Source organism: Pieris brassicae, chromosome 9 (assembly GCF_905147105.1).
Source record: "Pieris brassicae chromosome 9, ilPieBrab1.1, whole genome shotgun sequence".
NCBI lineage: Eukaryota > Metazoa > Arthropoda > Insecta > Lepidoptera > Pieridae > Pieris > Pieris brassicae.
In genome coordinates, this window is record NC_059673.1 from 8,514,344 (window position 1) to 8,540,446 (window position 26,103).

General features: G+C 34.6%; 4 protein-coding genes across 13 annotated transcripts in view; 2 read left to right on the forward strand and 2 right to left on the reverse strand.

Annotated features, from left to right (window-relative positions):
* Window positions 1–6,266, forward strand: part of LOC123714045 (solute carrier organic anion transporter family member 4A1) — a 43,697-nt gene extending 37,431 nt beyond the window's left edge. For both annotated transcript variants that reach the window (XM_045668103.1, XM_045668102.1), the window contains 7 exons: window positions 1,932–2,053; window positions 2,431–2,679; window positions 3,391–3,598; window positions 3,802–4,007; window positions 4,389–4,533; window positions 4,653–4,844; window positions 5,070–6,266. In XM_045668103.1, the coding sequence (XP_045524059.1) occupies window positions 1,932–2,053; window positions 2,431–2,679; window positions 3,391–3,598; window positions 3,802–4,007; window positions 4,389–4,533; window positions 4,653–4,844; window positions 5,070–5,316 (1,369 nt within the window). In that variant the 3' untranslated portion in view covers window positions 5,317–6,266. The remainder of the gene's footprint in view (window positions 1–1,931; window positions 2,054–2,430; window positions 2,680–3,390; window positions 3,599–3,801; window positions 4,008–4,388; window positions 4,534–4,652; window positions 4,845–5,069) is intronic.
* A 45-nt stretch (window positions 6,267–6,311) lies between these two features.
* On the reverse strand, window positions 6,312–9,112 carry LOC123714047 (vacuolar protein-sorting-associated protein 25). Its single transcript, XM_045668105.1, has 3 exons — window positions 8,870–9,112; window positions 7,132–7,496; window positions 6,312–6,534 (listed from the first exon to the last, which is right to left on the reverse strand). The coding sequence occupies exons 1-3, from the start codon at window positions 8,917–8,919 to the stop codon at window positions 6,422–6,424; spliced, it is 528 nt and encodes a 175-aa protein (XP_045524061.1). The 5' UTR covers window positions 8,920–9,112; the 3' UTR covers window positions 6,312–6,421.
* Window positions 9,113–9,190: 78 nt separating this feature from the next.
* On the forward strand, window positions 9,191–11,514 carry LOC123714046 (NEDD8-conjugating enzyme UBE2F-like). Its single transcript, XM_045668104.1, has 3 exons — window positions 9,191–9,836; window positions 10,059–10,220; window positions 11,168–11,514. Exons 1-3 carry the CDS (start codon window positions 9,564–9,566, stop codon window positions 11,285–11,287), a joined length of 555 nt encoding a protein of 184 aa, XP_045524060.1. The 5' UTR covers window positions 9,191–9,563; the 3' UTR covers window positions 11,288–11,514.
* Window positions 11,515–11,690: 176 nt separating this feature from the next.
* LOC123714043 (obscurin) overlaps window positions 11,691–26,103 on the reverse strand; it is a 116,637-nt gene continuing 102,224 nt past the window's right edge. For 3 of the 9 annotated variants that reach the window (XM_045668093.1, XM_045668092.1, XM_045668085.1), the window contains 17 exons: window positions 25,950–26,075; window positions 25,455–25,630; window positions 24,718–24,905; window positions 23,632–24,128; window positions 23,017–23,254; window positions 21,723–21,880; window positions 21,199–21,323; window positions 20,696–20,876; window positions 20,200–20,317; window positions 19,547–19,824; window positions 18,407–18,604; window positions 17,285–17,512; window positions 16,782–16,920; window positions 15,099–16,521; window positions 12,906–13,087; window positions 12,517–12,666; window positions 11,702–12,366 (listed from right to left, as the gene is read on the reverse strand). In XM_045668093.1, the coding sequence (XP_045524049.1) occupies window positions 12,217–12,366; window positions 12,517–12,666; window positions 12,906–13,087; window positions 15,099–16,521; window positions 16,782–16,920; window positions 17,285–17,512; window positions 18,407–18,604; window positions 19,547–19,824; window positions 20,200–20,317; window positions 20,696–20,876; window positions 21,199–21,323; window positions 21,723–21,880; window positions 23,017–23,254; window positions 23,632–24,128; window positions 24,718–24,905; window positions 25,455–25,630; window positions 25,950–26,075 (4,555 nt within the window). In that variant the 3' untranslated portion in view covers window positions 11,702–12,216. Of the gene's footprint in view, window positions 12,367–12,516; window positions 12,667–12,905; window positions 13,088–15,098; window positions 16,522–16,781; window positions 16,921–17,284; window positions 17,513–18,406; window positions 18,605–19,546; window positions 19,825–20,199; window positions 20,318–20,695; window positions 20,877–21,198; window positions 21,324–21,722; window positions 21,881–23,016; window positions 23,255–23,631; window positions 24,129–24,717; window positions 24,906–25,454; window positions 25,631–25,949; window positions 26,076–26,103 lie in introns of all 9 variants that reach the window. The other 6 variants (XM_045668086.1, XM_045668084.1, XM_045668088.1 and 3 more) reach the window with 5 other exon arrangements.

The window sequence follows — 26,103 nt, forward strand, 5'->3', positions numbered from 1 at the left end:
AAAATGTATTTGCATTTTGACATACAGGAGTCGTACTTCCTGATTACGTTTCTGCTTCTCATTCTTAGTTGTATGCTTCCTCGTGTCAAATCCAAGACTATTACAATTCCGTTAAACTGACACTACTTAGGATCCTGTTTCAACTTTGTACGGCTAGATTTTTGAAGTGAAACTTTTTTATCGGCGTTATAAAAAAAAAATACCGGGCCTTTTTTGGTTACGCGTCACATTTTCCGTTACGCGCCATCTATTTCTTCTCCCTACCCGGTTGATTCGATGAGATTCGAAGCCATTAATAATAAAAATATATAATAACGATAACAATAATAGTTATAATTATATTACAATTAATGACATTCTGTAATAATCTCAGTAGTAATAAGGTAAAATGATAGGTAATTGTATTATTTGTATTCATGTCTATGCTAATAAAAGGCTTTTGATAAACTTTATCTTATTTAACTTTATTTAACCAATTTCTGTAAAGTTGGTATAGTAGATCCTTTTTCGAAAAATAAGGTCATAAAGAAGTTTCACTTCTTACGTGTGTACACTAGTATACGGACTCATTTTATTTTATTTTAGAAATAAATAATGCCCAAATTACTACAGCTTTAAAGTAGTATTCTAATGACGAAAGAATTTCTGAAATCAGCCCACTATTTTTAATTTATTCGATACAAACAAATCTTTACTCTTCATAATATTAGTATAAATTAATTAAAATATTTTTCCTTGTGCAGATTCTATCCCTATGAGGGGCTTCACATGATATCAAAAGATCACCTTCCCCTAATTATCTGAATGTTCGCGTTTTTAATATTTCAAACTCGCAGCGACAGGGCTTCCAACTTGGCCTCTTGCTTTCATCTCATTGTGCCTCTCCAAAGCAACTTTTTCAGCCAAATTAAACCGTTTCATATTTTCATGGTTTCTGGAACGAAATATAATTTTCCGCGCAATGAGTTTTGAACTGTGGCTTCACTTTTTAAATTAACTCTCTTCGCAGTGAACAAACAACGGGCTTTGACTTTGTGATTTTTGAAATTCCTGTGTAGGCAGACTACAAAGTATTCTACGCTCCTTGTGGTCCTTGCCTATACATGTTCTCTGAATTCCAATTATGTCGGGTGATCAGATACTGCAAATTACAGTATCTTAGGCGGAATATTTCAAATATTTTGGTTATCAAGAAGTCGATATACATAAAGAAAATGCATAGAATCCCATTATTAACACGTACCTACTATAAACCACAAGGCATTGAATTTTTAGGTATTCACTCTGTAAGATCTAAAATCAAAACCTTTTATTTTCTATTACCCATACAAGATATTATATTATTATTAGTTACATTTTACATTTATTATAATATTTCTCAAATATAGAGTGGTAAATTGTAAAAATATTTCTCAATGAAGATGAAATAATTTTATTTCCAGCACACATATATACACGTGTTTACTTATAATAAATAAACGAGAAAAGTATATTAAAATTACTAGACGAAGGTAACTGCTAATGTTTTGGTACATATTATTTGCATACGATAACATTGTTAAATATTCTGAACTGCGAATATTATGACTACATGTTTGAGAAAATAGATCTTGTTATTTCTGAATTGTTATACGCAATGGTTTAATTGTTTCTAAGGATATGGAAAATTGTTATAGTTACATACTATAAAAATTCTTTATATGACCTTAACATTGTGTATATCGTTATGATATAGTTTTAGATATAACTTCTTTATACGGCATTGAAGTTATCTCTGAAATATTTACTGATGTCTTAGGCTTATGCACTTTTTATCAGTTTTAACGATGTGTCATTGAATCTATAAAAATAAATTAATTTATTAACGTTTGTAATAAATTCAATTAGTTGTAAAAAGTTTCGGTAAACTAATTAATATCTGTTTCTTTCAGATTAGGAATTACGCCGTTAAGTTCAGTGTGGATAGGTGCGTGGTGGATTGGTTTTATCTTTTCTGCCCTCCTGTGTCTGATCGTCGCTGTCCCTCTACTAGCATTCCCTTATGAGCTGCCGGGTAAGTTTAACCCACGGTATTTACCAAAACGTAAACGTAATTACCAATAATTACGACTCCAAAGTCGTATTCGTGATTCCATTTTGGAGCCGTTCTTTTCTCTAGAAAATTTAACGCGTGGTAACAAATACGATTGATAATTATTTATATAGGATTCCGACTTGTACAAGCAAAAGTATACTTATTTAATTATGATAATGTCGTCTCGTAATCTTTTGTTTGATTCATTTATCCTGGTTTCTTTAGCACCATTATTTAATGCAATTTTATTGTTCTATAATGACAATTTAGTTTTGATTAGATTCGTTTGGAATGGAACGCCTCTTTGCTTTTTGATAAAATTATAGAACAGATCTGATGATAATGTTTATTTTCAGGAGCAGCAGAAATCCGATCATCAAAGATATCAGAAGCTCATGAAGGTTCAGCATCTAAGTCAGCCGCATTCAGCGCCTTACGCGAGTTACCTCGGGCCGCGGTGGCCCTATTCAAGAATCCTACATTCATGTTTCTAAACTTAGCTGGGGCGAGTGAAGGAATGCTTATATCGGGATTCGCTGCCTTTCTGCCCAAACTCATTGAAAACCAATTCGCTGTCAGCGCTTCGTATGCTGCGCTACTCTTAGGTAGCTTTTATATATGCAAATTGCATTATAATGTAGTCAAATTTATTGCTATAACACTCGAGTGATAAACACATATATAAGACGAGTTTTAAATGTAATATGGGAGAACATTTGCTGTGTCAACTCTTCATAAGAAAGAAATGCATGCCGTTAGTAAAATTACATAATGTATATTTAGATCGAAAAAACAATCGATATGTTGAACATATATCAGTTTTTCCCGAAACAATATGCTTTATACAACCGGGCCTTCAGATAACACCGTGTATTACTGAGCGGTTCTTTAAATTAAATTTAAAAAAATTCGGGGTGCTTTAAATAATAGAGGATTTAATTTTCACTCCACATTAACCAGTCGTTTACAACAATAGAGTGTGTACGAAATAATTAAATGCTAATTGCTATGAGACGAATGTTAAATGAATGTAATGTAAATGTTGAAGAGAGTACTTGCGTCTGACGGTCTGGCTGTATTCTTGGGGTGTAACTCCCACTAAGAAAGACTAAGTAAGCAAAATGTACAGTCTCGGCTCTTACAGTTACTATGGTTACGCTTTTCTATGGTAATGTTAAAGAAATATTACTATTTCTAGTCTAAGTTTTATAATAATATCACAGTATTTTTGCTTTAAATGGATCCTTTTAATCAACAGGCTTTATGAGCGTGACAACCCGTTAGTTTATAAAACGGATACGAAAACGTTATTTCAGGTGTGATAACAGTTCCTGCGGGAGGTGGTGGCACGTTCGCAGGTGGATGGCTGGTGAAGAGGTGGAGGCTCGCCTGCGCCGGTATCATTAAGCTATGCGTTGGCGCAACTTTACTGGCGGGACTGTTTACGTTCTCCTTCATATTGTCATGTGACGACTATCCATTTGCTGGGATCACGGCTGCGTATTCTAGTCCTAGGGTGCCTGGGTAAGACTAAGATATAGAATATATTAACTCATTCATTACATTTAAATAAAGTACGCTTTAATGAAAGTAGGTAAAGTATTTATGTTCAGTTGAACATTTGAATTCGCATGTTTGAAGGAAATAATTAGTAACTTGAAAGTTTACATATCTATAGGATAGTATTTACAATTAAGTTTTTTTATTTATAAATAAAAATATTTCAGGGGAGATCGACTCCTCGCGGAATGCAACGCGGGTTGCGGTTGCGCAGGCGCCCCTTATGCACCCGTGTGCGGGGCAGATGGTATCGTGTACTTCTCTCCTTGCCACGCCGCCTGCACCACCGCCACCACCAGTGGCACTGCGCAGCTCTATCACCACTGCGCCTGCGTCAGCTTCAATGGGACGCTGCCGGTTTATACCGAACCAGGTAAAGTCTTTTTAAGACTAAGCAAAATTGCTTTCCTAATTTATCGTAAAGTATGTCGCTTAATATAGGCATTTATTGAATTCGTTTGAGTGTTTTTAAAGTTATAAAATTAAAGCGGTCTAAATAAATTTTTAGTACAAATAAATAAAAATAAAGTATTTATTTTTAACGAAATTCCTTTTGACATCATATGAAGGCAATAATGATCTTTTAAAACTGGTTACGAAAATCAAAAGTACAGTTCCGCAGGTACAACTGCGGAAAGCAGCTAATATTAAAAATGTTACAGTATATTATAAATCATTTGTTACTATTTTATGAAGAATAAAATAAGTTAAGGCGTGGAAACAAATCTACCTTAATGTAACAACTATATTCCAGATGGTACCAATCCGGTGATGTACGAGGCTATAAACAGTACGTGCAAGTCAGACTGCCCATATCTGTGGCTCTTCGTGTTTCTCACGTTCTGCGTGATGCTGTTCACATTCTTGGCCACTATGCCAGCACTTTCTGCTACCTTAAGGTATAGTACTTACTAAATTTGGTTGTGGGTGATCTATTTGGTAAATAAAGTCACCTCAAAAAGCGCTACAAATATTTACGTAGGTGCCGAAATTCTAATTGTATGGCATATTTTTACAGATGTGTTCGCGAGGATCAACGTTCATTTGCATTAGGAATCCAATGGATTCTAGTTCGGCTCCTGGGCACAATACCAGCTCCTTTGCTGTTTGGGTTTCTCATTGACTTGTCATGTTCCGTCTGGGGATCAGGGCAGGCCGAATGCGCCAGGACTGGGGCCTGTCATCTGTATGATAATAAGAATATGAGCAGGTAGGTACTCCTATAAAATAAGTAAAACATTGAATACTTTCCGTCGCTGTCTCTATTCAGGAGTTTTAAGTTTATTTAATTTAGATCTTAACAAACTTAACACGTAATCTATGTTTTGAAAGGCAAATAAAAATTAGTTCAATTCGATGAGTAAAGTACAAAATAACAAACCAAAACGTTTAGGAATAATTGTAGGCAATTATTATAAATTATGTTGTTTTCCAGGTATATGTTAGCATTAGCTTTCGCCGGTAAAATATGTTCACTTATCTTCTTCTTCCTCGCGTGGTGGTTCTACCGACCACCAGGCACGAAAAATGGCAACGCAGTGAGTCCATCCATTGACCTGGTACCGAGCGAGAAGAGCAATGGAACCATACCCACGGTGGCTACAGTTAGTACTATCTCAAACGGTGTAGACAAAACCAATGGGTATTGTAACGCAGCATTGGAATGCAGTGATCATTTATAAAAATAGTCGTGTCTTTGAATTAATTATCATGGCATAATACATTTTTGTAGAGTCGATGTAATATAACAAGAATTTTTAGACATCACATCACATAAGATTCGAGAGGTGTTTTTTTATTATTCGTACTAAGATCAGATCATTACATAAGTACAGATCACATGATTAAATATATTAAGATTTTTCTTTAATCCTAAGTATAAATTATTCAATGGTTATATAAATCTTTATGAAAGTGGTTTAATAAAACAATTTCTTTACGAGCTACTTTAAAAACTTTTCAAATGCTGCCAGGAATGTTAAGATAAAAGTGGTTAGTGCAATTTTGTACAATAATATTAGTGTAAATAGTCATTAGTATCCTATTATCGACAAGTGACCAATTTTGGACAGTAATCAATATTACAATTTGCATAAGTAGGGTTTATTGTAGATAATGTAACTTAAATATTTTATAATTACAAAGACTGTTTTGATCTAATGCTACACATGGAATTTAGTTTTTTCAATAATTTTAATATTACTGCAGATTTAAAAGAAATCCTTAATATTGCTCCCAGATAAATTATTTGTTAGATCGAACAAACAAAGTTGAAAGTAGAGTGTCATTTATTATAAAAGAAACACGAAAGTACAATAAAAGCAAGCTATATTTTTGTTATATAATTTAACTATGATTTTCACATTTTAGATATTTGTTATTTTTGTATATTGTATTTTAGTTGAAGACTGATTCTTAACTTAGATATAACTTAGCATTAGAAGGTTGCATAATAAAATATGTAATGGAAACATTCCATATTCTTTAAATATTCTTTTAGCACAAAACGCTGAATATAAAATCGTAATAACAAAACATATACATTCCAGGTTATACATTTTCGTAATGTTTGTATAATTAGATAAGTCGTTTTGAGATGTACAATTTTACAGTTATGATTATTAAAAATTGTATAAAATGTGTTTTTTATTTATTTATTTTTGCTAATAAAACAACCTTAAAATCTCAGGCAATATATTTCAACATATAAAATGACCACAACTTAACAAAATGCAACATTTCCATACATAGTTTACAAGTTAAAATATAAAATAGCAATCACATCAACTAGAAGAACTTAACTCCTTGGTTATCATCAAATTCCATTAATTCACATTTCCCTTTCACTTCCAAGCTTTTCAATGCTTTAGTCAATATGTTTACATCCAAACCATGGAACTCTAAAATATTTAATTATAATAATTAAAGTCTTTTAGCCTCAGAGACTAAGGTACCTAGGAAAATTGATATGACAAAAACAACACAGACAGATTTCGTGTCATGTATTCTTTAGTCTATTAAAATTTATTCAATAAATGAAATTGTTAGTGAATATACAGAGTAAATGGGGCTTGCAGGATATGTGTTAAATGCCTGGATGTAGATTTTGACTAGAATACCATTAATAAAAAAAAAAATCCTGACAAAGGAACCTACATATATATATATATATATATATATACATTGATAATTAGACTAGAGACACCCCTGGCTTCGTACGGGCCACCATGAGCCATAGCACAATAAGTAACTTTACCAAATCTTCCATAACATTCTAAACATTTGTGAAACCCACAATAAATTGCAGTATGGCAGGATTATCAAGCTCTACAACCTTCCCCTAAAATGAAATATTTTAGTTCAACCGATTTTTCACTGAGCTTTGCAAATCTGACCACCTATGAAAATGTATTTTCATTTGATTAAGATATTGCCTATGACACCAACAATTAATGAAGCATTATATTTTATAAGAAATTTTAATTATTTATAGTTACCTTCTCCTTCTGTGGTTTCACCTTCCCTTAGCTCAAAAAGTGTACATACAGAGTTATTTAAACCATTTGCACTAACCCAGCTATATATCATATTACCCCATTCATCCAATGAATGCCAATACACTTCCCATACTGTCTTTGTCTTATCAGTGGGAGCAGCTCGTCCACACCTGGCCATATCTTCTAAAATAGTCAAAACAGCATCTTGCGAGAGTTTTCTATTGATTGCTGGATTGCTAAACAATGGTGTATTTTGTGATTCTCTTACATCGATAATGTATTGTTTGGATGATTTTAAATATTGCACAATTAATTCTTCCCAAGCTGCTAACTGTTTCTGTCTGGTCTCTGAGTGAGGTTGGATTCTGAAACAGCAAGCAATTAATTACAGTTGCTGTTTGGCAGAATAAAATCCATAACATATATATCCTTCAAATGATTTAAGCAATATAAATTGTTGTTTTTCTTAGTTTTTATCAGCAATCTGCAATTGCAGCATTATTGTGTTGCTTATTTATTAGGTGTTGCAGTTTCTTCTCTGTATCCTTTCTCTTTATAATACTTCTCACTGTTTTAGGCTCCAAATCAGTCACTACTATTCTATATGACATTTTTTTGTCTCCAAATTGTATTGTTGGGTACCCTTCACAGTTTTGTTCAGTAAATGTTATCATGACTGAACAATCTTTGGCTACAGCAGATATTAAAGCTAAGTGAAGTGGGTCAACACTATTAATAAATTTTTTTCTATCTATAGAATTACTTAGGTTGAAATTTTCATCCTTTACTTTGTTTATTAAGTCAGAAATCTTGATGTCATTTATAGCTGTATAATCAATATTTAAGTTGTTAGAAAGAGACTGTATTTCAACAAGATTATAGAGAAATGAATTTTGAGGTAAATCTTGTTTTTTATTGCATTTGAGTGATGTTTCTGGGATAACTTCAGCAGTTTCTGTCAATACTATATCTGATTTCCCATCACTTAATAGAATGTTAATAATTAAGTCAAAAAAAACATTAGTAGAGTTTAAAATTGTCCCACTCATTATCTGTTCAAATTCTATGCTTGAATTTTCATTATAGATGATTTCACTATTTTTAAACATTTTGAAATTATTTTGAGGATTCTCAATTAAGTTTACCAATGCCAACTTCATTCTTTTTCTATCACCTGAATATAGATTTAAAGGACAGTATTTGCTTATTTTATCAATTTGTTTATCACATAGTTTAAGAAATTGTTTCATACAATAGTAACATCTAGAATACTCTTCTAAAGTTTTAGCTAAAAATCCTTCTTTTGTTTTAATTTCTACACAATAGTTGGTAATGGTGGGCTCCAATATTGTCAAATTAGGAGCACTCAGTGCAAACTGGCTTATGGAACTTTTATGTATTCTGTGCTTAGGTCTAATTTGAAGAAGTGTTGTAGTGAGTTCTTTAATTTCATTATTTGACAAACAAAGTATTTCTTCATTATAAGCATGACCTCTACACACCAAAGGCAACATTAAAATATTAACAAACTCAATAGAGTTAATATATGTCCTAATATCTACGTCCTTTTGTTCACCTTTAATAAGCCGAATAACTGTACATGTATCCAATATTTGCAATACAATATGTACATTACCTTCATTGATGTATTTCCATTGTTTATTATTTAATGTGTTCATTGTATAACAAAAGTCTGCGCACCACATAAGTAAAAACTTCTATATAAATGTCTACTCACGTAAAGAAAGGTGGAAAATTGTATTGCCAGGGCCAAGCAATTTCTGCCATCCTTTTAATTGAAAATATAAAATATTTATTGATTCTAAATAGATTCCATTAACCAAGTGACAACTGCCTTGGATTATTGCGTTTAGCTGTCTGAAAATTAACGTTCCAGGCTCAACTTTTGTAATAATTTTTTTTTTATTTTTTATTAATTAAATTTTATAGCGTTACAAAATTAGATATACGACTGACATTAACAATAGTCAACAATGCGATGACGTATGTGTCAAAGTCGTTTAGTAGTTTCAATCGATGTTGACTTATATAATATACTTCTCGTCAGGCTGGAATTTTTGGAAAATTTTATAGTTAATGAATTAAATAAAAATTCTAAACAAAAAAAGGGAGTTCATACTTAAGTAAGCCTTACGTGTATTTCCTATACACCTACTACTTAATTAATAAATCTCAGTTCCAAGTTCTAACTTATGGCAACTGTCAAGTGCCAACGTTGTCACAAAAAATGTGATTTATAGAAGTCTAAAATCAAAGAATTGCAATGAAAATCCAAATCGCGGAGAATGGAAGAAATTACTTCAAGCTCTATTTATCCTAACATTATATTTGCTGGGTTTATGGGAAAAAAAGAAATAAAATATTAATGAATGTTGTGAAATTAGTAAAATTAAAAGGCAATCTTAGGCACAATGATTACACTTAATAAAAAGATCAAGAAGCAATGTCCAGAAGCCACTAACGGGGTTACAAGTGAAGCAGGCAAAAGAATCTCCATCAGAGATAAATTGCTAATCAAAGAGGTTCAGGAGATGAATGAAAACCTTCCCACGACTTGCTCCGTGGACTTCGAGGACCCTAATGTTTTGAATGAATTTATATTAACAGTGGAGCCCGATGAGGGTTACTGGGAAAGTGGAAAATTTAAATTTAGTGTGTTTGTTACAGAGGATTATAATATGGCGGTAAATATATAAATCTATATTAACACTCACGCAGTATTAAAGTAGAATAAATAAAATCTTGGGAGATCTGTCATTATGATCTGTGTGGCCTATTTTATAGAAACAATATATATAGGGAATAAATATATCTGCATCTATTTAACTGATTTATATTGTTTGACCTATTATACCTTCTATCTTAATATATAACATTAAATTATTGTTTGTTCTATCCTTCTTCAGCCACCAAAAGTAAAATGTTTGACGCGTCTCTGGCATCCAAATATTAATGTAGATGGTGATATATGTCTCTCTCTACTTAGACAAACATCTATAGATGAGCATGGCTGGGCACCTACAAGGAGATTAAAGGATGTGGTGTGGGGACTTAATTCACTATTTACTGTAAGTGAATAGCTTAACAACAATTAAACAATATAAATGTTCTGTTTATCCAAAATTAAAATATGGTGTTGAATACATGTATATAGCAAGATTGAAAAATAATTTTGTATAATAATGTCACCTTGATAAATTGTCTTAAGGTCCTGTTTAGAATGGCAGTGTCACATTAAATTGGTGATTAAACCTCTCAAATGTCAAACCAAATAAGTTTTTCTGCCTCATGGAAGACACACTTTGAAATTTAAAGCACCAAAGAGTTCTCAATTGTTCAATACACTATTTTAGTATCCCATTTTTATTTACTATATATAATAGTTGTTTATATTTGGATGTGATTGTTACTATAAATTTATTATTAACCCAAAAACACATGACTTACCAATCTCCTTACTCGATGGTTGAAGCCGACTTATTCCTAAATAAGTTTCTATTTATAACTTTTTGTAATAAATCCATTTCTAAATTAAGTTTACTAATGACAGAAGTGTCAAGACAGCCTTTTCAAATTTTACGTAAAACAATTGTACAGGTCTGTTACATTTTTTTACTCAGAATATATACCCCACCTCAGGACCTCCACAATCGAATCTTTCGTTTTAAATTAAAAAAAAAACTTATATTTCGTCCTAAAAATAGTAACAATTAGTGTTAGTATAATATTTCTTGATTTTCGGTAGGATCAGTATTCTGATTTGAGTTAAAAGTCTCTTTAGACAACGACTACTTTTTCCTTGATTGTGCCTCTTGAAATGAGTTAGTGCCTGCTATCATTTTGATTTCTTAGTCCTATCTTCCATAAGGCCTCTATGATTTTAATCCCTATTGGGTTTATTCCCTTTTGTAACCTACTCAGCCATATGGCTGGTGCCATTTCAGTAGCAGTCCATACCTAGCTTATGTGATATACCAGATTTTATTGTTTAATTTATTTATACTTTTTATTTCAGGATCTTCTTAATTTTGATGATCCTCTCAATTTAGAGGCAGCAGAAATGTACAAAAAAGACAAAGTTGAATTCCAAGGTAAAGTGCAAGAGTACATTGCAGTGAATAAGGGGAAAAGATGAGACATGGCTTGCCTCAGTTGTTGTAACAATAACAATTAGGACTGGAATACTCAACGTGATATCCTTGTGTAATGTGCTAGTGCTTGTACATACCTGTTTTAAATGTAAAATTTTAATGTGCTATGAATTTGGTATATATTTCTATTTTAGTTATGTACTTTCTGTTTAAGTTCATATTAGTGTAAAAAATTCAATAAAATTAATAGAATTCTTTAATGGATATTTAACTTTACTTATTTTATTTATTAACACTTTGTTATCTTAAACATACATATAAAAATCACAGGTTAAATAAGTTATTATGCAACGGGCGGCCTTATTGCTAACAAATGATTTATTCCAGACAACCCTAGAATGGAACAATGAAAAAGAAACACCTACGAAAGGTTATTATTTGAAACATTTTATGTCCTTTTAGGATATTGTAGTCAGCGAGAGGGATAGACTAGAATAAGGATGGTTAAGTAAAAATAAAAACACAATTTGAAGTAATATTTTATTTGGCTTCAATAATACTGAAGTAACCAATTGTATAAATAAATATAAAATTATACAATAAACTTAACAATTATTTTGTAACAATAGCTTGACTAGAGCGAGTGGTGTTCACTTGTAATACAAAGTGACAACAGTCAAAATAATAAAATCAAAGATGACAATTGACTATACTAGACATGTTATGTAGCTTTAAAAAACTTCTTATTTATTTACATTAAAAAAAACGTAAATTTTAATTAAAACTAAAACAAGAAAGTGATAATAGTTGTAGTATTTTAAATTTCAGTCAAATTTACCACCAATTTGTATTTAGAAAGATTGTTTAATTTTAATTGTCTGAATTGCATGTTAATGAGTGTTGCCAGATTCTCTGACATGTTCGTAAAAAAGGAAGTCTTACAGTTGTTTGTTATTTCATACTGGCAACATTTTTATGGAGCAGTGAAGTTAGTCATGAGTTCATCCTGTATGCTGTTGGAGCGCGCCAGCATTCGCGGTGACAGACCGGGAAAAGCCGACGCTACGCTGTCCGCTTCAGACGCTTCTGCAGATTTTCGACTGTGGTATTCTTCAGAAAATTCCTGCAATCAGAATAAAATGTAACATGTTCATTACACATCTTTCATAAAAAACTTAATTTAAGATTTCAGCGTTCTAACTATTTTAGATAATCTATTAAATTAAATAAAAATAATTTAACCTGACAAAGTCTTTAATTTTTTTAGACTAACCTTAAGCCGATTTCCTAGGAAGACGGCTCTTTCCCTCTTCCTAAGCATGAAGTCAGTATTGTGGAGCCAGCGATGTTCGTAGCACTCTTCTGCCGTCGGACGTTTGAGAGGAGTTTTCTTGAATATGAACATCAGGAAACGGGTGGCTTCCTGTAATTAAAAAAAAACTTCGATTAATCCAGTAACATTATTTTTAAGTTCCAAAAAACTATTTATCGTAACCACTTTCAAAAATAATATCCAGTAAATTATCATCGAAAATTATTGATATGTTTTCTAATTTCAGAGCTTATTTATATTTTTATTATAACTTTAATTTCTGGTTAAATTTAATAACGTCCATTGTTATTGTGACTCTAAAGGTAAACGTTTTTTTTTCAAACCTATACCTGTGTAATTTCCTTGTATAGATGTTCGAAGCGATATCTTACGAAGGAGATGTTCTGTTTCGTCTCTGCGTCGTCTGATCCGCGGAAGGGAGACACGCCCGAAAGTAAAATGTATGCTAGTACACCCACAGACCATATGTCCGTTTGGGGATACGCTGCTTCGTCGTTTATTACTTCAGGAGCTGTAAGAGTGTTATAGCAGTAAATCTAGTAAATATAGGTAATAAATAAACAAAAAAGTATTATAATTTCTGAAGGCCTCACATTAAATTTATTTATAATTTAAATTGTGATTTATATTATAAATGTAACTGAAATACACGTATTTATTTAATATATTAATATTAAGTAAATACTTTTTAGAAGCGGACGTCTGTAATATTGATTCCCTAACCGATAGATGCCTCTTAACTTTTTAAAATATTAAGCCTTTTATCCGGCAATAAATCGAGTTCAGCCTAGAAAGGAATTTAAACAAATCATTTGTTACATTCGTTTTACTTTGATTATTGTTATATAATAATATTTGAAACGTCAATAATGTTTTAATTAACCTAACGTTAGTTAAGTTACATATACATACATATAAGGTAATAATTAGAAGCGCATGTTAACAATCATCTTAAACTTGAAGACAATAAATTGTAAAACGTCAGTTTTGTTCGTAATAAATGAGCTTACTTTTTCATTCAAATTTATATTTATTTATTAACACTTCGTTGCATTACAATATAAAAATTGAAAATAATTAAATGAAAAGAAGGCAACTGGCGGCCTTATCGCTTTCGAGCGATCTCTTCCAGGCAACCACTGTGAGATTGATTTTTTTCATTAGATAAGGTAGGGAAGAAGTGCATAATACATATTACATATAGTTCCTAAAAAATAAAAAGTGCACATGAATCACGATAATTTAAGATCAGTCCCACGTCAGTGAGTAGTTAGTACGTTAGGGATACGATGTGGACAGGTACTGTTTGTACAGAAGAACTTTAAAGGAAGATAGAGAAAGAGCTAAGCAGACATTGTAATATCTTAATATATATAAATCTCCTGTTACGATGTTTGTCCGCGATGGACTCCTAAACTACTTAACCGATTTTAAATTAAATTGGCACACCGTGAGCAGTCTGGTCCAACTTAAGAGATAGGATAGATTAGATCTTTAATTATAGTAGCAATTTTATTTTATTGCAAATTATTTGTCTATAATTAATTGACAGTCACAATTATCTGTTAACTCCAAAAGATTCTAACTTTTCGACTGGATTAATTAAGTAATCAATAGATGGCACTGCTATAGTAAACCGACAAACGTGTCATATAAGCAAAAATTCAATATCATGATAATCACATGTTATTGAGGCAAAAGAATAAATTAAATTTATTTTGTAGTAAACGAAATACAGTGAAATTCAATTATTTCTACTTTTTGAATTTTTGGTGTTAGCATAGCCAACCACGTATTACTTAGACCGAAGTGTAAATCAAATTCAAATTATAGTGACGATAATACAGTGAAATTATTCTTTCGTGTCACGGTATTAAGGCTAACTAAAACCACATTAAGGAGAAACAAAGTTCGCGGGGGCAGCTAGTAACATTCTAATTTCCAATAATGTACAATCGACATCGCTTATATCCTTTGTAGGTAATAGATGTGTCACTTAGTTTTATGAAATCATAAATAAGTTACAGTTGTTTGTTAGTCCGTCATCGCAACACGACTACCCCTAATTGTATGATATAAGCCCTTGTTTTAAACAATTAAAATCAGTTGTCACTTCTAACAAAGAGTTTCATTTGTCTGAACATCCCAATAACCGCGACCGAACTTAATAATCTTATTCTTTTTTTAAAAACTGTCTCTAGGTTTCTATACCTATTGTTGGTAATAAGTAGAATTATCAACTATTCTTTCCACTCCAAAATAATTATTTTTATAACGGAAATCAATCCTTTAGATATCTAAAATATTAATATTACCAATTGGTGTTATCATTAAACAACTTATTTTTGTTTATGGTAACTCATTTTTTTTGTTCCTTCATTGTAGTAACGTTATAAATGGTACCCATACGATAAAAAATATAACCCAACCTTGCATTTGTTTCTGAAATAAGGCTCAACAACAAAAAAAAAAGTCTTTGCAGTGAACGTTTTCATACCTATAGTAAAATATTAAAATCTCACCTTTATAATCTAATTCTCCAACTTGCGGCACAATTGTCCCAAGCTTGGTGACCTTATGAGCGGAGCCGAAGTCCACCAGTTTAACCTGCACCGATCGTACAGAAGCCAGCACCACATTGTCAGGCTGAAGGTCGAGGTGGCAATATCCCCGCCAGTGCAGGTATTGCAGGCCATCGAGGACCTGTGTGATGACGGTCGCCACTACCTGCTCGGAATATTCGTGTCTACTCGATAAGTACGTCAAAATGTCCGCTCCTTGAAGCTTCTCCAGCACTAAAGCCGCGACGGGAGATCCCGGAGTCTGATAAGCGGCGAATAAGTTCGATATCCTCTCGTGTCTCAGTCGCCTCAAACATTCGAACTCCCTCTGAACCTGGACTTCCGTTTCCGGCCGACATTCAAGAATCTTCGCGACCACCACGCTGTCCGTCGTCTTGTCTATACCCTTGACAACGATAGAAAACTTCCCTCGCCAAAGTTCAGACACAAAGCTGTATCGTTCGGTGAACTGGTCGGTCGTTCCCCATTCGGGAGATTTTTCCTCAGTCGCGTAGTCCAATTTCGGCCTGTCTTCGTCTAAAACTATCTCCTGCCCGGATTCAGTCATCTGCTGCAAGTGTTTCATCGCTTTCGTGACCTGAATTTTGGGAGCTCCAGCTTCCAAAGTTTTCACCAAGTTGGTTGGGATTCCCTTCTCGCTCCATCCAATTCTGTTGCGGGAAGATAGCCTGAATTGATAACTCATTTGCGGCACCAGGTCTCTGATGACAAAGAATTCGTGGTCGATGTTTTCCGCCACCGTTTTCCACTCGACACTATCGCCTTCTTTGAACTGAAGGCTGTAACAGACGACGGGGGAGTTCCCGTCGTACTTCGGTTGCTTCCACCTGAGAAGTACTTCTGTATCAGATAATTCAGCGGCCGCGGGGCTATCAGGAGCGTTGGGAGTGGTGGCTTCAACAATTCTGGTCCTGGCCACAGTTTGTCCTACTTTATTCCTCGCTACGACTTTGTAGAAGCCGATGTCGTGATGCATGGCCGGGTCGAACTTGAGGGTGGACCGCCCTTGGTCGTCTTCGATGATCTTGATGCGCTGACCTTCGGCTATGACCATGTCATTTTTGAACCATTGGATGACTGGTTTGGGGTCACCTACTGCGTAGCAAGACAATTGGGCGGGCTCTCCCTCCCGGACGGGGAGGATCTGAGGTTTTTCTCTGAAGAAGGGCAGATGTCCATCTTTCTTAGATTCCATGAAAGCTTGAGCTTCCGCGTAGCTGTCCAGACGTGTTCCTAGCTCGTGCCGTAGTCTACGGATTGTGTAGCTTTCAGAGCCATATTGGTTGATTCTTTCTTTTCTTTCGTCGTCAATTTCTTCGTCCATCACGTCCGTAAAGCGACGTCTTTCACGGATAATGGGTGTCTAGAAATATTAATAAGCAAGTTATTCACACAAACACAAATAATTATAAAAGTTAATAAATAGCAAGAATACGAAAAATCTCTTTGGTTTTATCCAAACCGAGAATTGGACATAAAGGAAGATCTTTATTGCAACGAAATATTTTTTAATCATTACATTTAATAATAAAAGTGGCAATAATGCAGTTATCCATAATAGTTTACTGAACATTTTGATACCAGTTTATAATTTTAGTTGTTATGTTCGAAAGTATAACTAACCCGTGGGTCATATGAGTCGTGTACGCTAAGGTTGTACGCTGGCGAGCGATGACAAGCCACCTTCATGTATTCCCGGAGTCGAACTGGGAACTGCGTGTCTCGGAGTTGCAGTAAGTACGTGTCTGGACCATTTTGGTAGCTGTAATAAATTAATTCGATAATTAACACTTTGGAGAGGAACAAGTTTCCTGCCGACTATCCTCAAAGGCCTAAAAAAAATAAAATCGAAGAAGTAAAGGAGTCGTATAAATTTGTTTTTTTAAATTTGGTTTGAATGAAAAAATTGAAATATTCTAAAAACAAGAAATTTGAAATAAAGGGATGAATTATAAAGAAGCAGCTTGTCGCTGGTACAGCCAAGAAAAACTCGTTCAATTTATCTTCAAATACATATTCATTTTCTAATTGAAGCCAGGCTCGTGACTGTAAAGCGTGAAGCGCTAATAAACAGAATGTTTGTTGTAACAAAAATGTTAACCTAAGTAAGCATCAAAATGACTTACTGGCTCTCAGACGTTGCTGACACCTCCCAATCGGGGTGGTCCCACTGCTTGAATTTCAGGTCCCAAGGCGACGATTTCCTCTCCCGGGAGGACCTGTCACGATCCGGGGTTCCCTCGGGGGTGTACAGTTCTCCCGGTGGATAAACCATTCTAGAGGGATGGTCAAATGCGCCCTCTAGTGGCCTACGACGGAACCAAGTACGGCATGACGCGTTGCTCATCCAGTCTCTGCAAATATTAATAAGTTTTGTTATATTTTACTTGAAAATGATTAATTCAACAGCTAGTTTAGGTTTATCGTACGTTTTGAATAAGGTTGCAGAACTTCTACTACTACTGTTTTTTTATAGAACAGGGAACGACTCAGGAGGCTCACCCATGGACACTCTTAATGACAGAGGGCTCGCTAGTGCGTTGCCGGCCTTTTAAACAAATAACATGGACTAGAAACATGTTGGTTTTTTAAGGTTATGAATTTTATAGGACGACCTCTCGAGAGTGAATTTTCTCCTGAACTATAGATAGCTGGATAGCTTACACTTACGTATCGTATTTAAGACATACAACTCTATCGGACGTCGAGGCAGAATAAGAAATTCCCCCGTGTGATACGGAGCGAATCGTCGACGACCAATGACTTTCCGTGCGGGTTGATCCCCTGGAGTTGCGTAGAGATGTTGGGTCTCTCTGCATCAGTCCGATTCTACCGCATTTACCATGGGGAGTGTTCAGAAGAGTTGTTCGGTCTAATACCCGCAACTGAGTTTCATTATCGGACGTCAAGGCAAAATACAAAATACCTTCCGTATCACCTCGACGTCCATCGTTCCACAACTAAGCGTTTTTAAGGCAGTTTTTGCCACACACCACCACTATGTGGAATCAGCTGCCCACTAAAGTGTTTCCAGACTAATTTGACTTAGGGTCCTTTCAGAAAAGAGCGTACCAATTCTTAGAGGCACTCACGAGCCCTCTGGATCTAGGAGTGTCCCTGAGCGGCGTTACCACTTAAGATCAGGTGAGCCTCCTGCCCGTTTGCCCATGTTAAATAAAACAATTATTGATGAACATTTGGCTTAACTAAAACCATAAAGATTTTAACTTTTAACTGAGAGAACAAACCTGTACGAGTTGTAATAGCTCCTCAGCCGGTCAGTGGTGATAATATACTCGTCCTTGTAAATCTTATCGGCGAACGAGAGCCAAGGGTGTGCAAGCGCAGAATCCACGTCGAGCCTGTTACGCCAGTCCATTACTAACAGCTTGGAGATGAAGTCCCGGGACTCCAGGCTGAAGCGTGACCACCATTCTTCGTCGAGCCTAATTATTATGAAAAAACAAGTAATTTTAAAAAGATGCCATAAAAGGCGATTTTACAGCTAAGAGTGGTTTGTTTTCTAAATAAATAGAAATATTCCAAAATAAACCAAAGATGGTCACTTAAATGGATTTTTTGATATAAAAAAATACAGGCTGTGTTTGTTACTCAGGGATAACAGCTTTATATATGGAAGAGCCACGTAGCAAGCAAGGAGTGCAAGAAAACACTTTTTTACCGGAATGAAGCTTTGTATTATTATAAACTTATAATTATTTTTCATAAATTTAAATTTTTCCGACGTTTCGCGTGCTTTACAGCGTGCGTAGTCACGGTGACTGAAGACAAAAGGTGTTGAATGTCAAAAAGAATCACAGCTCTAGAGAAAGTTGTATTATCTATATGTATTTCCCCGGATAATACAATACATTGCTTCAATCCGTTAAAAAAAGTGTCTTCTTTAAATGTGTAAAAGTTATATTAACAAAAGACTAAGGAGTGCAAGTTTATTTCACTTTAAATTTCTTCTCTCCTTTCGATAGAGTTGGGTGGTATCGAGCGAGTTCTTAAACCGTACACGGTGGGCATAGCGGAATCTCAGACATGCAAATTGGATGGATGGACTTCTAAGGCATCAAACCATAAAAAGGAGAGTCACGCCTAAGCCGAAGATGATAGTTGGGAATCACTATTTAGTGGGTAAGGTCTCGCTACCCCCTGGGGGCTTTGAGTGTAGACCCAGCCCCACAGCCCCGCTTCAAGCTCGACTACCATGCGGGCCTGCGTAAGCGCATATTCACCTGATTAAAAAAAATCCTTCTAATAGTGAAGAATTTCGGAAATGAGTCTAGTAGTTTTGAAGTTATACGTTACAACGTACAAATCTTTTCTCTCTATAATATTAATTTAGAATCTGCTGTTTATTATGGTTTTGTAGAACTCACCATTCCCACTGTCCTTCTCTTACTCTTGTGAGTGTCTCTCTATCGTTAAGTCCTCTGAATGGCGATCTCCCACTCAGGAGAATATAGGTGATGATTCCGACACTCCACATGTCGGCTCCGAAGGCCACGCCCTCTCCCTTAGCGACCTCTGGGGCCACGAATTCCGGCATTCCGTAGTTCAAAGCGGCGTGTTGGTTCAAGTGAATGCGACGGGACAGTCCGAAATCACAGATCTTTAGTTCATCGGAACCTACGTGGGAGAGGAGGAGTTCTCCGATCTGTACGGAAAAATTAACCAATTTAGAATAATTGGATTTGGCTATTTTCGTTATTTACTCATCTTTTTTTATATTAAATAAGTTCTTGCAATAAGTAACTAAAATATTATTTAAAAATTAAAAATATCACATAACACTAAATATAAATAATTAATTATTATCTGTCGGGCGACTTGCCTTAAGATATAATTTAAAGCAAAAAATGACATACATACAGAATAATATTAAAAATTAAAAAAATTAAGTTACAGCCTTATTCATACAACATAAATCAATCTAACAATAGTCTTTCCAGTAAACTATCTATCTCTTTTCCTCACAGCGTATACACAATTTGACAGAAAGAGACTGAATAATTTAACTAAGTACTCTTACCGTAAGTCCGAGATGAGCAATGCTATTATCGTGCATATGTTTCAATCCACGTAGCAATTGTCGGACGTATCCCGCGATGTCACGCTCCGTGTACCCTTGGCTGCGCAGGAGACGATCTCTGAAATATACCACAAGGTTAATCACCAAAGCCTTGAACGTGTCAAACTTATTTTCTTAAATCTGTATTTAAAAAAAATATTATATCAATTTTTATTTTGCCCTGCCATTAAATTCATACTTTAACATGGGTTTATTACGTAAATATTGTTAGTTATAGAGACTGGTTAACCAGCATTATTTAAATTATAAATCGACTACAATATTTTTCACATGTGTACAGCAAAAACTTTACCGTATTTTCTTAATGTTACATTGGTGGCTTTACTATCATTGTGGCCCTAAATATCTATGTTAGTTTATGTTTAGTACGTGATAAATAAAGATGTAATATATAAACTTAATTAACTAAATAAGGAATGACCTTAATAATATTTACCTAACAAGCTCTCCCCCCGAAGCGAGCTCCATGACGAGCGCGAGCGTGTGATCGTGTTCGTACGCATCGTGCAAACGCACAAGATGTCGGTCGTTCAGCAAATTCATGATTTCCAGCTCGTTCTTCATGAAGGGCTTCAGATCCGAGTGACCGTGCATTATCTTCGCCGCGTAGTTGCGACCTGGAATAGTTTATTTTACGTTTTTTGTTTAGAATATCTAGAAGTAAACTCAGAAGTACACACTTTCAAATTTTTTTTCAGTTCATATCATATTCTAATAAGTATTGTGATCTACACAACAGACATATTTTCATATAATGAAAATGAAAATACTAAATTTTCACTGAATTATATTTTTTAGAAAAAGTTACAAATTACAATTAACAAAAAAAATATGTCCGTTTTTTAAGACAAATTTCACAAATATTATATAGTATTTACAAGGTATATACAATATTAGAGTTACTTAGTTTCACATTCATAAAGTTCAAAATAAATATACCAGACAATCTTTCAGCCGCGTGATAAACAACTCCTTGAACGCCTCTGCCCAGTTCATCTCCGATGTCATAGAAGTCTCCAAATGGCTTCGAGCTTGGCTTTATACGGGGTGGGTGCTCACGAACTCTAAAATTATCAAAAACACTTCAAAACTTGACAAAAATCCAAAATTAACAATTTGTAAACATTTTTCTATTGTTTTAAAAATTAATATAAATTTAGATTTCTTTAGAAAATACTAAGTACTACTAGTATTGCGAAGGCAGGAATGAGCGATGATAATATTTTTGATCGTTTTATGACGTTTTTCGAACCGGAAGTATATGGTTATATATGAAACGTTTTCTACAAGAAATACAAAATATTTGAAGTCTTCTAAAAGTAGTTCATATTTTTGATATAGAAAGATTTCTATATACATATATTTAAATCTCTTTATACATATATACTAGAAAGAAAGAAGTAAATAAAGCATTAATATCTTAAAAACACAATTTAATATATAAAGTTATTGGTAATATTGACCTGGAAGAGTACTCGTGCTCGCACTCCTCGACGTGCAGCATGGCCGAGGAGCTGACGGCTCCGGCTGGGTTACGAGCTGACACCGAGTACAGGCCTTCATCCTTCAGGATCACGTCATGTATCACCAGCACCACGGTGTCTGGCTCTTTAAAGTGCATCTAACAACGGAATAATTCAAACCCTTTTTAAACTTTTGTCTATATTACACAAAAAAACTGGTCACAATTCACTACTAAATATTTTAAAAGAAAACATTTTTTTATATTTTGCACACATGTTTTTCTTTAATTGAATTCTTTTAATAGCAATGCACTCGTAGTAGAAGTGAATCCTTCAAGTTTTGATTTCAAGATAATGTAAGTGAGGCGAATGTAATTTTAATGTTTAATAACAATTATTAAATTTAACTACAATGATTAAAAAAGTTTGAAATTAGTTTTCACTTCAAAAAGTTCTCATAACTAATCATATGTAAATAAAATTGATAAATTTTATAATTGATTTAAACTAATGACCATGGTTTTTTTAATTCAGAAATTTATCAAATACACTCTCATTTGTTCCACGTTAAATCTTATGAATTTATATGAATGTCTCTTTTTACTTTCCCTTCACATCACAGAACAAGTTTTCACGTCAAAAAAGTCTATGACGTACACACAGGTAATTTTTAATAGCACGATCGTTAACAATGATATTAATTTATCGCTAATGGGAAAGGCAAAGGACTTTAGTCCAAACAACCAGGTCTTGTTCTTGGTAATAATTGGAAAATTTTGGTAGTTTTAAAGGCCGAAGCCACACGATCGTTAAGTTTTAAGAGCAAACTATTTTACATTACGAAGTTTGGATTTTCGCCTTTAACCTTTAATATGCCTCATATATAACTTATATTCTCGTCCAAAATTTTCATCCGGTAATGTGAAATAAGCTTTTAGAAAATCGACCACATATTTATTTCAAATTAATTTGCTAATAAATAATTTTAGCAAATCGATCGACCTAGGCAATATTTTTGTATTAATATAAGTAATGGTAACCTATCATTAGTCAAGTGATATATATATATACTATAATGTGACAATTCTCGTTTCCGATAATGTCTTATAGGTACTCTTATTACTCTTTATAGATAACATAATTCTCACTTAGATTTAATCATTAAACAGCCTAAATTTATTTATTAAACATAAATTAAGAGTTTCATTAAATTAAAACCTCATTAAAAAATCCTCCTCTGTAATAGCCCCTAAGAGGATTTTCTATAACGATTCACACCATGAATATATGTTACCTTGATTCTACTGGAAGGCGCGATAGGCTGCCAGTCCTTGTACCACTTGATCTCTGGGTAGGGCTGTCCCGTGACACGCGCTTCAATGCGAGCCGTTTTACGGACCAGCACCACGCTCTCTTCAGGTCGACGTATGAACTGTGGGTACTCGGCTAACTCCAATCGCACTCGTTGTCTTGCTTGACCGTGTTCGTTGGTTGCCACTGCCTCGTACCATCCCACGTCACGTTCTAGCATTCTACAACGAGACGAGTTTTTTAAGTGGAGAGCGCTCGTACTCGGTACGGAGTCGGGAAGCTTTATACAACCTTGGGCCGCTACAGTAGTAAACATTTTCACCGTAATGATTTTAAATCTTTAGAGAAGACATTCAACAACAGTCTTATTGTGGATATGTGCGAAAAGAGAACCGGCAAATATAAACTCATGTCATTCTTATTTGATTGTCATTCTATAAAGATGATTATTACTGTCAAAGTATAATGACGTAATAGTCGTGGAGTTTCTCTTTCCACATAGTCTCATAGGCCTTAGATTCTTAACAGGAACATTATCGGATGAGATCTTTAAATATTGTTAATGTTATTGTAAAAGGCCATAAAAGAGTCGACTTACTTATTAATGAAGAGCGCGGCCTGTCCGTTCCTTGTGTAACTCCAGTCATACCTTCCTCCGACTTCAATCGGCTCATCGTTGAAGTAATACGTCATTTTGGGTTTAGGGTAACCGTACACGAACCAGAACAAATTCACATTGTGACCCTTGACTCCATACTGAGAGTCGTACTCTTGACGAAGAAATTTCGGCGCCTGCGCATAACCATCGTGAGGTGGCCGCTCGATGTCAAAGTCTTTCGGGAAGTAGGGAGATGTTTCCGGACGGAAATCGATTCCGGGTTCCAAGTACGGGATGAATTTAGGCGGGTCCGGTTCCAGCTTGGCCCGGTGTGTTATAGCATAGGGCGATGGATCGCTGACTCCGTACTTATTTTCCACGCGGACTCGGAATTTGTAGTCGCGGAATGGTTCCAAATTGCGAATATCGCACACGCACGAGCGTAAACCCGTGCGGGCCGTGAACCAATCGCCATCTGGCACTTCGCACATTTCCACCTGGAATCAAAAATTATCAGTTAAGTATATAGACCTAACATTGATTACTAACGAAACATAGACACATAGGAAAAAGAAAAATAACAAAAATTATGGAAAAAACTACATTTTTAATTGTGTAATGTGTGTGTTGTGGTTGTGGCCCTGGCTCAGCATTATGCTGTGAAGCAGACGTGTTCCATAGCGCCGTTATTTTGCTAGATACTTCGACGTTTAGTGATTTGCGCCTCAGACGCAAGAAGAGAAAAATAATGTAATAATAGAAATAGTACAAAAAAATGTAGTAAAAGTTTACAGTCGAAGTAAAGAAGTCTTGGAAGATTTGTGTGTAAAAGTATATAGTAAATAAAAAGAAACATTTGAAAATAAAGACAACAGGTGACCCGGTAAAGGAAGAGTGGACAGGACAAAAAGAAGGTGAGCTGATGACGTAATAGAAATAGGAGATAGAGGAGTCCATACCCAAAGGCGACTAATACTTAGAGGTAAATACTAACAACATTTGAAATGGAACTTATATGAAAATAAAGGCTTTTATTGAAACTAAAAATTTATGATGAATAAAGACAAATTATATCAAGAATCATACCTGGTACGTGACCGGGAACCTCGGGCGATGAGGGATCGAAGGTTTCCAGGAAAGCGTCAGGTGTCGATCCGCCATCCGGGATATGATGGGCTTGTCCGCCAACGGCATTGGAACACCAGTCGCCTTCATCTTGTCGAACTCCGAGTACTGCTCGGATATCGGCTTCTTGCCGGATTGGGGTTCGAGAGCTGGATGAACACGGCTTATTATTATAATATAAATTCTAACTTTATTTATATATCAGAGAGACTTTCTGAAAAACTTTGGTGTTTCGAATGTCATATGTTCATGCTTTAGTGAATGATTAGGCCGCCAAATAAAAGCCTAAAAACTTCTTGAGGAAATTGTTTTTTTTTATTAATCCATAAATAAAGACAATCCTAAAGATTCCTCTTTGACCAGTGCTTTAACGTCTAACCTACCAGTCGTGTGATGAATTTTGGTATAGTATAAATTACACACGACAAAGTTTTACAGTGAAATTTTGTATCAAAATCTACAAAGAGAATTCACGGGTAAAATACATAATTGTTTATTTTTAAACAATTGTTACTCATAAATAGCAATTAAATTAAGTTGCTGATAAGTGTTATAAATCAAGAAGCGATTTGCCCACCCACCCACATGTGGGTACCCACAAATTTACTTTGCACTAATTTATCTTTAATTTTAGAAATTAATTATATTATTGTAATGAATAATGCTTCGGTGGACAGAAAAAATATAAAAGAACTCACTGTCATACGTAAGTTGTGCAATACAGGACTCTTCTCCGTGAGGGTTGAATATCCTGCATCGATAAGACCCGACGTCACTGGGATCGACTCCACTGATAGTCAGGCGAAGGAGACCCGTGGACTCCTTATCCATACGAATGCGCTCGCAGGGGAATAGTTTCTCATCGTTTCGGAACCTAACACCAAAAAAAAAGTAGGGTAGATTTATAAATTTATTTTTTATTATACTTATTTTGTCGAATTTGTGATTTAAACAGATCTTCTCGATATAACTTTTTGTTCCGAGAAATTCGTCAATAATACACTAAGAAACGTACACGTATACGTATTTTGATTGGTCCAACAATATCGCACACATTCTTACCACTAAGCTTAAATCCCATAGTGGGTTTTGGTGTTTGTGTATTGTTCAGTTTAAATAATAATAATAATACTTAAAAAAAACAGGTAAAACAAAAAACCTCATATTGTAAAATTAATTAAAAAACGAAATACCATTCGACATCCGGCTCAGGCGTGCCCGTAGCACAAGCCGTGAACTTGGCGCTGAGTCCTCTGAACACCTCCACGTCACCGATTTTCTTTAGGAAAGACGGCGGCTCCACCTTTTCACGGCGAGATCTGACAATATTTTATGTAACACATATTA

Bases quoted from the DNA above. Each gene is read 5' to 3' on its own strand.
- LOC123714046 (XM_045668104.1), top strand. From the start codon at position 9,564: ATGATTACACTTAATAAAAAGATCAAGAAGCAATGTCCAGAAGCCACT. The intron at 9,837-10,058 runs GTAAATATATAA...ATCCTTCTTCAG, and splicing joins CAGAGGATTATAATATGGCG to CCACCAAAAGTAAAATGTTT. The intron at 10,221-11,167 runs GTAAGTGAATAG...TTTTTATTTCAG, and splicing joins GACTTAATTCACTATTTACT to GATCTTCTTAATTTTGATGA.
- LOC123714047 (XM_045668105.1), bottom strand. From the start codon at position 8,919: ATGGCAGAAATTGCTTGGCCCTGGCAATACAATTTTCCACCTTTCTTT. The intron at 7,497-8,869 runs GTGAGTAGACAT...TTGCTGTTTCAG, and splicing joins AATTTTCCACCTTTCTTTAC to AATCCAACCTCACTCAGAGA. The intron at 6,535-7,131 runs GTAACTATAAAT...TAAATATTTTAG, and splicing joins TGAAACCACAGAAGGAGAAG to AGTTCCATGGTTTGGATGTA.